At 43.4% G+C, this 12,871-nt stretch overlaps 2 protein-coding genes across 2 annotated transcripts; both read right to left on the reverse strand.

Annotated features, from left to right (window-relative positions):
• Positions 1 to 1,560: 1,560 nt before the first annotated feature.
• Positions 1,561 to 3,198, reverse strand: insl5a (insulin-like 5a). The gene is made up of 2 exons (XM_042056099.1): positions 2,682 to 3,198; positions 1,561 to 1,825 (listed from the first exon to the last, which is right to left on the reverse strand). The coding sequence occupies exons 1-2, from the start codon at positions 3,001 to 3,003 to the stop codon at positions 1,680 to 1,682; spliced, it is 468 nt and encodes a 155-aa protein (XP_041912033.1). The 5' UTR covers positions 3,004 to 3,198; the 3' UTR covers positions 1,561 to 1,679.
• A 1,389-nt stretch (positions 3,199 to 4,587) lies between these two features.
• Positions 4,588 to 12,741, reverse strand: dnai4 (dynein axonemal intermediate chain 4). The gene is made up of 17 exons (XM_042056095.1): positions 12,597 to 12,741; positions 12,135 to 12,297; positions 11,847 to 12,028; positions 11,608 to 11,720; positions 11,250 to 11,406; positions 11,001 to 11,140; positions 10,587 to 10,766; positions 10,180 to 10,365; positions 9,362 to 9,522; positions 8,921 to 9,007; positions 8,473 to 8,624; positions 7,939 to 8,096; positions 7,713 to 7,837; positions 6,689 to 6,787; positions 6,328 to 6,554; positions 5,878 to 6,034; positions 4,588 to 4,914 (listed from the first exon to the last, which is right to left on the reverse strand). The coding sequence occupies exons 1-17, from the start codon at positions 12,644 to 12,646 to the stop codon at positions 4,864 to 4,866; spliced, it is 2,388 nt and encodes a 795-aa protein (XP_041912029.1). The 5' UTR covers positions 12,647 to 12,741; the 3' UTR covers positions 4,588 to 4,863.
• Positions 12,742 to 12,871: the final 130 nt, after the last annotated feature.

The raw sequence follows: 12,871 nt of genomic DNA on the forward strand, positions 1-12,871 counted from the left end.
CATTTATGTAGTCTGGTTCTTTCCCTGTTGAATATTACTTTGTGCTCAGAGACTACTGCGGTTTTGCTTTTCACTTGTGACACAATTTTAAGCTGTGTGACTATCAGATGAGTTGTGTTGCTTTTCCGAAATCAGAATGATCCAATTTATCTAAATCACCTAAGAAATCAAATAAATCATAGAATTGAGTGTTGACCTGCTCTGTATGCTGTGGAAACCAGTGCAGGACATTTATGTTAGTTGCAATGGTTTGGACCAAATGTGAAATCAGGCCCGTCGCTAGAAGGCAAGCAAACCAAGCAATTGCTTGGGGCCCCCAAGACAACGACTGGTTAAAAATAAAATGCAACGACAAACTGTGAGCGCCCCTTTGATAGTCAATGCAGTAAAGTGCAACGACACTGTTACCGGCAATACCGGGATCCCCCTCAAGGGGGCCCCTCTCAGGTTTGTGGTCTCTGCTGCTGCCGCGAAAATATAAAACCTCGGCAGTCATAATGAAGCGGAGTTATGCGTCTGGAGGCCAGAAGAGAAAGGAAGAGAATGACAAGAAAAAACAAGATAGTGGTAAGTGATAAATTACACTGGATAAAATAGCTCTACTTGTCTCGTACAAATGGTGTAATGTCGCAGCAGGATGGCTAGCCTAGCAAAAAATGTTTGTTAACTACCTGCCTGACGGCCCATGTTGCTTGTAACAAACTAGAACAGTTAGCGCAACTTTTTTTTCGAACGGACGGAATATGGTTACATACTGTAATATGTTTATTAACGGGATAAGGAAGACGCAGATCTGTTCCAGAATCACTGTTTATCGTATTTAATGACATAACATTGCTATATAGTAGCTTTGTAATAGGTTTTGATGAAAGTGGCATAGTTTCTCTGCTATACTAACTATTCGACCGTGATAATCTATTTACCAAATGGGGGGGGGGGGGGGGGGGGGGGGCTCCATGTCCATTTTGCTTGGGGCCCCCAAATTCCTTGAAACGGCCGTGTGTGAAATGTGTAGTTGTTTTCCTCATTGTTGTATTTCATTCTAAGATGGAGCAGCAGTGTTTGCAATGCTTGAATATGATAAGATAGCATATGGATCATGTATGTGACTCAATAATTCCTTTTGGCATATTTTGCTATTGTATTTATTAGACAAAGCATGCAAAATATACAGTGCATTAAGACCAGCAAAAATGTATTTAGTCCAGAATGGCATCTCATTCTTCGTTTTGACACTTTGATTCAAATAATGGGTCTAAATTCACATAGGCATGTGGGTATAGTATCTTCCCTCTGAATCAAAGCCATTTATGTAGGAGTGGAGGATGTCCAGTGCATAGCATCACACAGTTTATTTAAAGTTAAAGTTACACATGTGTGCTAATGTCAGACTGCAATTGATTGGTGGCTCTGTGGAATTGGACCTGATTCTTGTCAATGTTGAGACTGTAGATGCACAATTATGATTGTACAGAGCGAGCAATCAATCAATCCCAGTCTGACATTAGCACACGTGCTGTAATTGTCTATTGATCACTAAATCAAATCATTTGTATTGTAAAAGCTGTGGACAGGTGCTGAAGTGATGGTGCTGGATCAGACCGTAGAGCTCCATTAGAGAGGCATGGTGACATCTGTGGTGGATGTGTGGTAGGTGGAGACGCCGGGTCCACCGTTCCTCAGCACAGGTAGGTGAGATCGCTCTTGCGACAGCCCATCTGGCAGCACATGTTGGTGAGCACGTGGTTCAGGTCTCGTTTGCTCAGGTCTGAAGCCAGACTGTCACCCTGGCCCTCCATGCTGCTCTGCTCTCCACCAGACATGCCTGCACACACAATGGCCATGCGTCACATATGACCTCTCACTGCTGCTGCTGAGCCTCTGGGATTCAAAGGCATCATCACAGGATCCAAGTTATCAACAGTCTTGCTGACCTCAAATTAATGTTACAGTATCTGGGGAAGAGCATGGGAGATTTCTACACCAAATTTGTGCAAGGGGCACACACATCCCAGAGGTTAAAGTAGGTGCTGTACTCAGAGACATAGATGAACATGAGAAAGTCCCCACACTGAAGCTCCAATTGAATAGATGGTTTAATCACCACAAGGGATTCGGGCCCCCCCACCACCATTTCAAGTTGCTTGGCATGCACTCATTAAAGTAATCTGACACCACAACTCCGTTATACTTCTGTACCATTGTCTAACTGCTAGAGTGCATAAATATTAGTCATGTTTCCTTGTGACTATTCCTGATGAAGCATGCACAGCCAAAGGGAGATGTATTAGACCGGGTTCTGTACAAGCAAAGCATGTTTACTACTATTGTATTTTAATGCACTTTTACACAATTCTAAGGTCTGGTCAAAAAGTAAAAACTACACAATGACAGCCAGACAAAACTAAATGGGATTTAATGAATCAATCCACAAATATGAATTATGGATTAAAAATGAACAATAAACATGCCTTCCCTTGGCCTGTTTTCATCTGTACCAGAGCACATGCCAAGCATCTGTTACACAGTTTGGTTACTGTAAGGGACTTCACACACTAATTAAACTCTTTCAGATGAGCCCAGTTCTTAAACAGACAAATCTTTCAAAGTTGTTTTTCACAGAACAACTGTGCAGTAGTCCACTAATAAGATATGACGAGGTGCAAAGCAGCAGGACTCACCCTCCAGGTCTCGCTGGTTGAGAAGCCTCCTCCACCTGGACCCTCCGCAGGTGTACACGACAGCCCGGATGAACTCACGGCCGCACAGCTTCACGGCCTTCATGTCGCCACGCACCTCCGTCAGCGTGCAGAGGGCACACAGCAGCAGCACGGCCAGGACTGGCAGACTCCGCGCCCGCATGATGCACCCACAGCTCTCGATGTCCAGGCACTTTAGGTATGTAGCTGATGAGCACAGTCTGTATCCTTCCCTGCAGCTTGTCAGACTGTGATGTAGTGGGGATGGTCGGTCTCTGGACTGGTGCTGCTGTTGGTCCCTCATATATATTGGGGATGTCCACTCTGGGACAAGCCCACTCCCACTGTATAGGCCCCACCACCCTCCACCCCCGCTGCCATGGCTTCACCAGGCTGACAGGTTTATGTTTCCGCTCATCTCTTTACAATGCCATTTGGGAAGGGAAGAGAGTGATTCCCATCAGGTCATAAGTGTTTTTATGACTGTCATGTAGAATTCAATTACATCCCTTTTGGAGTGGGGAGTGGCCTCCTAACATCACTACTTAAATATGATGATTGCCATGACCTTCTCTAATGTACAGCTAATCGACTCACAGGGCCTGGAGGATGGCCCTTATGGTCAGCCAGGCCTGCGTTTTATCTGGACCTTGATCAGCTGAGCTGATAGCCTCTCTAATCAGAGCTGCTGAGGATTTCCATGTTTCAGGAGAATGTGGGCAAACACATTTGACCCAAGGTCGTTTTTCATTCTGGTCTTTTCAAGTCACATTTACCTAAATTGGACAAGTGGATTATGCTGGTTCAACGCGCTCAGAATCGTTTGCCATCTCAAGTGTCACATTTTAGGGGGACCCAGTTGTTTACTGCCATGGCATGATGTTACATCCCCATCAGGGTAATGTTATTACTAAAATGGTTTAGTTTCTGATCCATAAAACATGTCATCTGTCATCACAAGCATGCTGACTGACCTTGTCTCTTTGTCTAAACATAGAAAATTATTTCTCCACCCTTTTCTGTCCAGTCCTGCATACAAGAACCCACTACAATTAAGCAATAAGCCTCAAGAGGCCATAGGGTACACTGATTTTGCAACAGCTAAGGGGCGTTGTAGATGCGCTAGCGGAGTATATTCAGAGTAATATTCAGCTACTCTTAACTTTTGTTATCAATTTGGGGTGTCCCAGTACTATAGAACGAAATGCGGTCAGAGGTGTTATTCAGACATCCTCTTCCCCCTCCCCACACCTATCCTCTTTAGTGTGATAAGGACTGGGCACTCTCAGGTGGCACACACCTGCATTGTGTTTTCAATGGCGTGTCATTAAGACTGTGACTCTGAGACACATTAGCGGTATCAGTAATGAGCTCCATTTGCACACATTGCCCGGCCTGATGGTGTTTGCCACAGTCATCTGGACAGAGTGCCTGGCAATCATCCCCAGGGACACACAGTTAACCCCTTACTGCCACAGGTGTGAACTTCACTTGGTCAAATCAACAGCTATGATGATCGCTTCCTTTTTTTCCTTTTCAAACCAGGAAGTCGCATATAATGGATCCCTTTTAAAACTATGAACCCAATTGACCATTTGAGTGTAACGTCTAAGTTGATTATGCGGGAGGATGCATGACGCAAGTAGCACAAAAAACACTACTGTAGCTTGGGTTTTTGTTCCACTGAATAATACATTTGGCCTTCCACATGGAGACACTGATGTGAAGTGCAACAAAGTTGTCACTGGGTCATCCGGGGGTTCTGGTGAATGTATTCACAATGCTGTTATTAACTTTGAATCTAGCCCTGAAACTGTGCCGATGGCTCATAAACATGTTTAAATGACCATGTCCTATCTCACAGAAACAGCAGGTCTCTTATCTCTAGTGATGTGAAGAGAGGAGCAGTTGTGTTTTTTATTGTTATTATTTTCATACAAAACAACAAATCAGGTTTTCGGTGGACTTTCCTGCTTGCGGTAATCTCATTGTAATTCAGCAGCGGAGTCATGCAGTCTGACGGACAAACGCAATTAACGTCACCCAGGGATGATGGAGAGGGGAGACCCGGGCCAGACTGGCAGACTCTGGACCGCCACCGCACCGCACCCACCCCACACGGGCCTCCAGAACCTCCCCTGGACCGGAGCCCAAGCCTCCTGGCTCACAGCTGACTGGCCAGGGACGACTTGATGATGTCCTGCAACATCTCCACCTGCCAGACAAAGGGGGAGAGACAGCAGAGCAGACTGAGCGTAATGTGTGCACAGGAGATAAGGCTGCGGATGCTGATCCCACCGCCCACCGCCTCATTACTGAGCCTCTGGCTGGAGCTGCAGGAGGAGGAGGAGGAGGAGAGGGAAATGGTGGCCAAGAGACCACTTAACTACTGAGGGCATGAGCTGGGGAGGATGACACACACATTTAGCACCTAAAGTGGGGACTTTACACATGTGCAATGACTCATTTCAAAGACAAGGGCCACTCAAACTGACCCAGCCTTTTGTTGAAATGGTCTTGCTGACAGGACAGTTTACACACATTAACACATGTGTTATGTTTAGTATGTTTAGCAAAATTGGCCACCATGTATTGGCCTATAAAAACTTAAATAGATGAATGGATGTAATGTAGTCAGTGATGTTCAAGCTGTTCATGTTGAGTAAGACTGTGCGATGCAGACATTTGGAAAGTTTCCAAGACCCTAACGTAACTTTTCAAGAAACATCTATGCTCATGCAAGTTATGTGTGGTCAGGGTTTTCTTTCTGTCTGTTATCGTTATTTTATTACCACCATGCTCTGTTTATGTAAAACCACGATTATCTATTAAATTCAGTTGTTATGCAACGTCACCGTTTGGCCTTATATGTTATGTTGTACAATTTCAAATCATTTGATGGTCCCGTAACAAAAGCAAAGAGCCCTGCAAGGTCTCACATTCTGGAGCATAACAGGACATTTATTTTCACTTAGTGTATTTCAAAGTAATAAGATACATTAACACAATAGGTCTTTTATTAGTATTATTATTCTGAATATTTTAGGTTCTTAATGGTTACAATCAGGTAGGGGGGCTTTGCTGTAAACTCCATTTGGAAAACAATAACGAAAAAACAAGACCTGAAACCACATTGTCCTGATATCTTTACAAGTAAAATAAATACATCCACACTTGCCTTAACTTGATGGTTGTTAACTGGCATGTTCCTGAGCTGGTAGACGCTGACCTGTCCATCACTGTCTCCTACCAGAATGCATTCTGTTCCCATGGCGAACAGCAGGGTGGTGAGCTTGACCCCTGGCTTAGCTGGGCTCACTATGGTTGGATCCAGACTGAGGAGGGACGTGAAAACACAAAGTCAGATTGGGTCTGCGACACCACAGCATAGGGGACACGCATTATGGAAGAGCCCGACAGAAACACAGCCAGGAGAGGGAGAGAGGAGATATAGGCAGATGTGCTTTGTCTGATTAGAAAATATGCAGACACTGGATATGCATACTGGAGGAGGGGAACAGAGAGAAAAGAAACTGGGTATCTCAAGCACCCGGGACTGGGAGCATTCGTATGATTTCGAGATGTTTTTCCAGACTAATCAACACAGAAACCAGACCAAGACACTCACATGCTCACTGCAAGGTCCCAGATCTCCACCCTGCCCTCGTTGACCGCCCCAAACATGGTGGGCCACGTGGTGGACCACTTGATGTCATGAACAGGCCTGTGGGTGGCAGTGAAGCTCAGCACGGGTGTGCAGAAGTCCTGCTGCCACAGCTGGACCGTCCAGTCCGACGAGCAGCTCAGGAAGACGTCAGTGCAGAAGGGAGACCACTCAATCTTATAGACGGGGCCCTGGACTCAGATGGGTGACATTCACTAAACATCAGAACGAGGGATGCAAGCCACCAGCTGCTGAGACTATTACTGCAACAGGTCCCTTCCATAGACTAAGCCAACGCATATGGCCCCTTGACAAATGTACTCACTCTGTGTCCACGGTACGTCTCCAGGAACTGCTCGTTGTATGAACAGGAGCATTTGTGGATGTGACCCTCCTCTGTGCCTACCAGGTAAATGTTGGAGTCCTACCAGATGAGGAGAAATCAAAGATGAGATGAGGATGAACATCCACTAACCTCCTCCTCCTCACTGTAGATACGCTTGGTCTTCATAATCTCATATGGCTCTGAGTGATGTTGTAATAAGCTAGGTGGCCGTATAAGCCTTGTGTCCAGACAGAATAATGATTCCAAGTTTCAAATCGGAAGACAGCAACAACGTACTGTAGGAGGAGGGAGGACAAAACACGAAGCTGGGAGAGAGAGCTCGTGTTTACTCCTGAGTTCCCACTGTAACCCAAATGGAAAATTCCCTGACTTTTCCCCGACTATCCCTGACAAAAAGCTGAATTTCCATGACCTACTATAATGAATGGTACAATATACCGACCAAAGATTTCAGAGCAGCCACATAGTGTTCAAGACTCTTTGACCTTTTTAGAGCGAAAGATGACTAAATGGGCAATGAATAAACAAAGTTGGGCTAACCACAACTACTCAAGCAAGCAGTAAACCTAATAAACAAAAAATAACATCAAATCAGAAAAAGTTGGGACATTATGTAAAATGCAAATAAAAACAGAATGTGATAATGCAGCTAAATATGGGTTTACGAGATGTTCACATTCTGTTTTTATTTGCATTTTACACAACGTCCCAACTTTTTTATGATTTGGGGTTGTACTGTATATTTGAAGTAATGTATTTTGGTAAGCACATTTTAAACAGCTACAACAAAATTCTCTGATATTCCATGACCAAAAATTATCAAATTCCTTGACTTTCCATGTCTGGAATAGACTTTCCAAAATTCCACGATATTCCAGAAATTCCATGACCTCTGGGAACTCTGTTACTCCCACTTGGTGCCATCCAGTCATCCTTTCTGTACAAATCTCTCCCACTTAAACCGGTCTCTGCAGTTTGAAAAGTGCCAGGCTTACAGGCTCACCTCGGGGTGGAAGTCGAAGCACATTCCCGGTGCCTGTCGGGAGATGAAAGCCTCCGTCTTCCTCTCCTTCTCTCCTGCCTGCTTGCCTGGCTTGTCATTTCTGGTCCTCTTCAGTTTCATCAGATCTGAGGAACAACAAAACAGTCAGACCAAAGCAGCCCACAGACACCTGGGATGGAAACAAAGCCCAGCGTGAGGTCAGCTGACAGAAACTGTGTCCCTTTACCGATGCAGTCCAGTCCTTTGCGCAGGAACCATTTAATGATCCTGCCGTCGGCAGACACTGAGATGAGGCTCTCGCCTTTGTCGTCGCTCGAGAGACCACTCTCCTGGTTGACCCACTTCAACTGCCACACGGCACTGGTATGCTTATGGACACAGTCACTGCAGAGGAATAAAGAAGATGTATAGGAGTTTTTCCAACACAAACGACTTGACACACATGAAAAGGGACTATGGAACATGTGTAATATCATGTTTTGTTTCTATGAGAAAATTATTCCCTTCAGGGTTTCGGTCAGTAAAGGAAAAGAAAACATTTGCAGAACACATGTACCATTTGACATGTGCTGCTGTAATTGGCTATGGCTATTTGTTTTCAGCAATAAATACATAGAAAACTTCCAGTGCTATTACTTTCAGTATAACATTAAAATTCCAGTTATTAATATGCTGACAGCACACACATTGTAAGTTATACGTTTCAAATGACTTCATGGCTATACAAAGTCCCAAATCCAAAGAGTGAATCTAGCCCCACCTGCTGTCTACAACGGGGGAGTTTTCTGTGCTCTGCACATTATATGTGGCAATGCTGCCATCATGCATGCCCACAGCTAACTGGCTGGCATTATAAGCAGAGAAGTCAAGGGCTGTGACTCCACTCTCACAGTGAAAGATTCGCTCTGGCCACTGTGAAGACAGAGAGAGAGAGAGAGAAAGAGCAAGTGTATCAAAGAGACTTTAAAGACATTAAATATAAAAAAAAATATTTGTATGATTGTCAATTATTATGAAATGCTATAGCATTGCTATATTGTTGAATTTAGATCATTTGGAAAATGTCTAAATGGTGACAAACTCTAGCTTTAAATACATTATGTAAAATTGCAAGAAGGTGGCTAATAATTCATTTTACAGATTATGAAGAATAGAGTAATATTGACTGTATGGTATGACATGGACGACATATTGACAGTGAGTGATACCTTAGGGTTTTTCAGGGACCAGCAGCACACCAGGCCTGATTTCTGATCTTTGAAATCAAACTGTCCATATCCAACAGCCAACAGATCCTGCAGGAGGAGGCCCATTCATATTCATAGATTAGCTAAAAGGAGTATCCGAAATAAAAGGGCTTCTCCCATTGCAATTTAAAATAAGTGTCTTTCTTTCTTCCTTATTTCCCCAATTTGGATTAAACAGTAGCCTTCTTTATATTTGCCAGTAGGCTACTCACAATCACATCAAATCCAGAACATGTTAGAGCAAAAAAAGAGTGCTACAAAATGCATCTTCACAATACCCCTAGACACTGGATAAAAGCTTCTAATAGCAAAATATGACTGCAAAACCAAAGGCAAATATAAACAGACCAACAGTTAAGGCGGCTGGTTAGAATGATGAATGCAGCATGAGCATCATAGTACCGGATTCTTCTTGTTCCAGGCCATGCAGCTAACGTTTCGTCCAGCAGTGAGCACACAGCTGAAGGACCAGAGGCGCTCCATGGCCGGGGTCTGAGGTCTGCCCTCCTCCCCATCGGTGATGCTCACCGAGTCCACCGCCACCTGTAGCTTACAGTCAGGGTCTGGGCCAAACACAACACATCACAGACATGCAGGTGTCTTAGCACATGGGCAGGGTGTCATCTGAATCATGATACCATGACACACAAGGAATGAAGACTGATAACAGGAGGAGAGGGATGATAACGGGAGGAGATGCGGGAAGCTGCGGACTGAAACTTAACTTGTACAAACTTTTACGGACACACATAATATTCTATTATAAAATCATGACAAAACTTTATGTTGATACAATTAAAGTCATTTTCACCAACTCTAGTTGCATTTCACCTTTGAGAATAAGGTGTTAATCCATCCCTTCTGTTAAATATTTTTCTTGTTCAATTTTCAACATTTTATGCAAATTTCAAGAGTTGCCAGGATTTCCTTTGTGAATGCTCAAAATCTGCATAAAATAATTGGATGGATCAGACCGGTCAGAAGGCCACTACACACTGGGAGAACTAAAATGTGACCCACTAATTAATCAAAGAAAAAAAAAAATCCAATCCACATTTCTACTGCCCTTTATGTAATTTTGGTCTTTTTTCTATACATATCTCTCTATACATAAACATAATGCAGGCTCTACTTTTGTATAGTCCAGTTATCTTGCAGCACAACAATCAATTTTGTCTTCGTCTATTTAATGCCATGATAAAATAACTCCTGTATATTACCTTGAAAAACTGTTATCTGTCTATACGCAGCCAGCACAGGTTGATAGATGTTCTCTAGCACCACTCTCTCCATGGCCACCAGGTCAAGCTTGAATTTGTCTGACTGGAGGATGAGCTCTGGGTCTGGTTCTTCCTCCAGCTGCACCTCGTAGGGCTGCACTTGGATGCGAATGCTGGAACTGCTAGCTGAAACAGAACACCAAACAGAATAGCATTTGTCCTCATTGCACTGAATCTCTCTTTAGCACTATTTAGTATACCACAATATACTCATTAATGTTCAAATAAGTCAGGCTTTATTAAAAATCACATCAATAAAAAAACAGCTCAATAACATAGAATTTCTCTACTGTCAGCCTTTGTTATGTGCAGTGTGTGTTGTGTTCACTTTAGTGTACTGGCATCACCTATACTTGCGGAGCTGACGACAGACATGCTCATGTTTGGGGCTGCGGAGCTGTCGAGCCTGTGGCTGGAGATCACCTCGGCGCCTCCAGGCTTCTCTCCATCTGCAGCCTGTGCCGCCTGGCCCACAGCACTGCCACCGCAGTATGAGTCATACAAATCCCAGGTGGTCGCCATGGTAGCTTTCACACATTATTTTGGACCCATACAAAAGACAACAAAAAAGCAAGAAACAGCTTTTCCATGCAAATTCAGTAACAAATGGTTTTACATCAAATGCAACCTAAACTCACAGACACATGATAAAACATGGCCACGTCTATCTGTAAGTGTTTGTTCCAACACAGGAGCAGAAACCTGATTGATTAAGTAACTGAGTGATTGAATGACTGATTGATTAGATGCGAGAGACTCACCTGCATCAGCCATGGTGATGGACTCACACTGAACCTCTTTGTTTTTGGGGGCTCCATTGAATGTCTGCATTGACCGTTCCATGTACTTATCATTCCCCTGTCTATTTTTGCACAACTCTGTGTAAGCATTGATTCTCTCTCTGTAAGAATAAGAAACACACTTTGTGGGTATTTCAATGGCTGCTGCAGATAGAAAGACACAGCACCTGCCAATGACAGACATTAGCTGTGTTAAATGAAAGTGCTGACCTCACAACCTCTGCGTCCTCAGAGTCCACAGACACAGACACCGCAGGCAAGTCCAGCAGCCAGATGGTGTGTGACTCTGTGAGGTAGTGATCCACCACCTCATCCAACATGTCCTCCATTATCTGCTCCTTCACCTCTTCTCTTCTCACTTGAACATCTGGAGAACCATTCAGGGACACAGTTTTCACATGCTTCTCTATCATGCCACAACTACATGACAGCATAGGTAATAATTCCTTCATCGGTGTTAAATAAAGAATAATATAAAGAATAATTCAAGCTACAGTAATGTGTTCCATCCAGTACACAGTGTAACTGACATAATGGTTTAATGACTGTCAGCTAAAAGCAATCTAACCTGAAAGACTGATGGTCACATCCCGTTTAGAAGATGGGTCTTCAATTTCATCAGTCATTGAATCCATAGTAGACTGGCTTGATCTAGACACTGTACTACTTCCAAAAACAGACCTAAGGAAAAATAGAGGTGTATTTACCATAACCAACCACAACTGTCACAGGAAAAATGTATTTAAAAAATAGAGGATAACTACAGAGTGACTGAGTTTAGCAGGGGGCAACTTTCACATATGTTACCTTGTAAAGGGCCCAGCAAAACTTGCATTGGTTGTCTGGAATGCAGTTGAGAAGAAGTCTGAAATAGTAGCACCTGAGTTGTCATGACCTGTGAAGATTTTACTCTGTTTAGGTTGTAGACCCCCAGGGTCTGGATGAAATAGAGGCTGTGGTGTGACATCTTGGCCATTCTCATCGAACACCTGTGAGAGAGTAAAATTATGAATGATGAATGAGTGTTTATCCTTAAACAACATCCAACCTGAACTATATGGTTCCATGCTTTCAGTGACTAGAGATTAACATTACCTGCACCGTATGCTTTGGGGTTTGTAGTGAGCTCTTCTCGAGGACTTTACTGTCACCGGCCAAAGACAGACTTTTCCGGCTGACTGAAGCGTTGACACTTCGTGTTGTACTATGATTTGCACGAAGTATTCCTGAGGTAGAGTTATTAAGAACTCTCGAAGACCTTAAATAAACCATGCGCATGTTAAGTTATGACTTGATTGGTTATGACATATTGTTTGAGTCTCGATCGAACATTATGTTATGCATACTGTCTGCAAGGTTGACAAAGTTACCGTTTATAGCATCAACTATTTTTTGTTATGCGAATGGAGGTTAATGTCCCACTTTATTAACTTAAAACGCTACGTAACGTTAACGCTAACTTGTGTTGTTGTTGACAACAGTGTAAAAGCTACTTGACGTTTATGTTATAACTCATACAGAAACAACGCAGAACTAATGTGTTGCATTTGAACTTACGGAGTTACTTTCAGAGTGGGTTTCTTCATTTTCATCGTATTGGAAGACATTTCAGATATAAATGTATCACTTGACAGGGAAGAAAATGTAATTGCACATAGATGCTACCGCTACCTCGACTGCTCTTACCACCGCATGAACTTTGTTTGAAATCACTATGGTAACGGCCTCCTCACGAGGGTTTGGCTGATTGGCTAGTTGTTGTCACTCACAAGATGAAGATCCATGCAGTTGCATCAAAGACCCTCTTTAACACTCTGGTTGCATTCTTGTTC

This window comes from Alosa sapidissima, chromosome 12 (assembly GCF_018492685.1).
Source record: "Alosa sapidissima isolate fAloSap1 chromosome 12, fAloSap1.pri, whole genome shotgun sequence".
Taxonomy (NCBI): Eukaryota; Metazoa; Chordata; class Actinopteri; order Clupeiformes; family Clupeidae; genus Alosa; species Alosa sapidissima.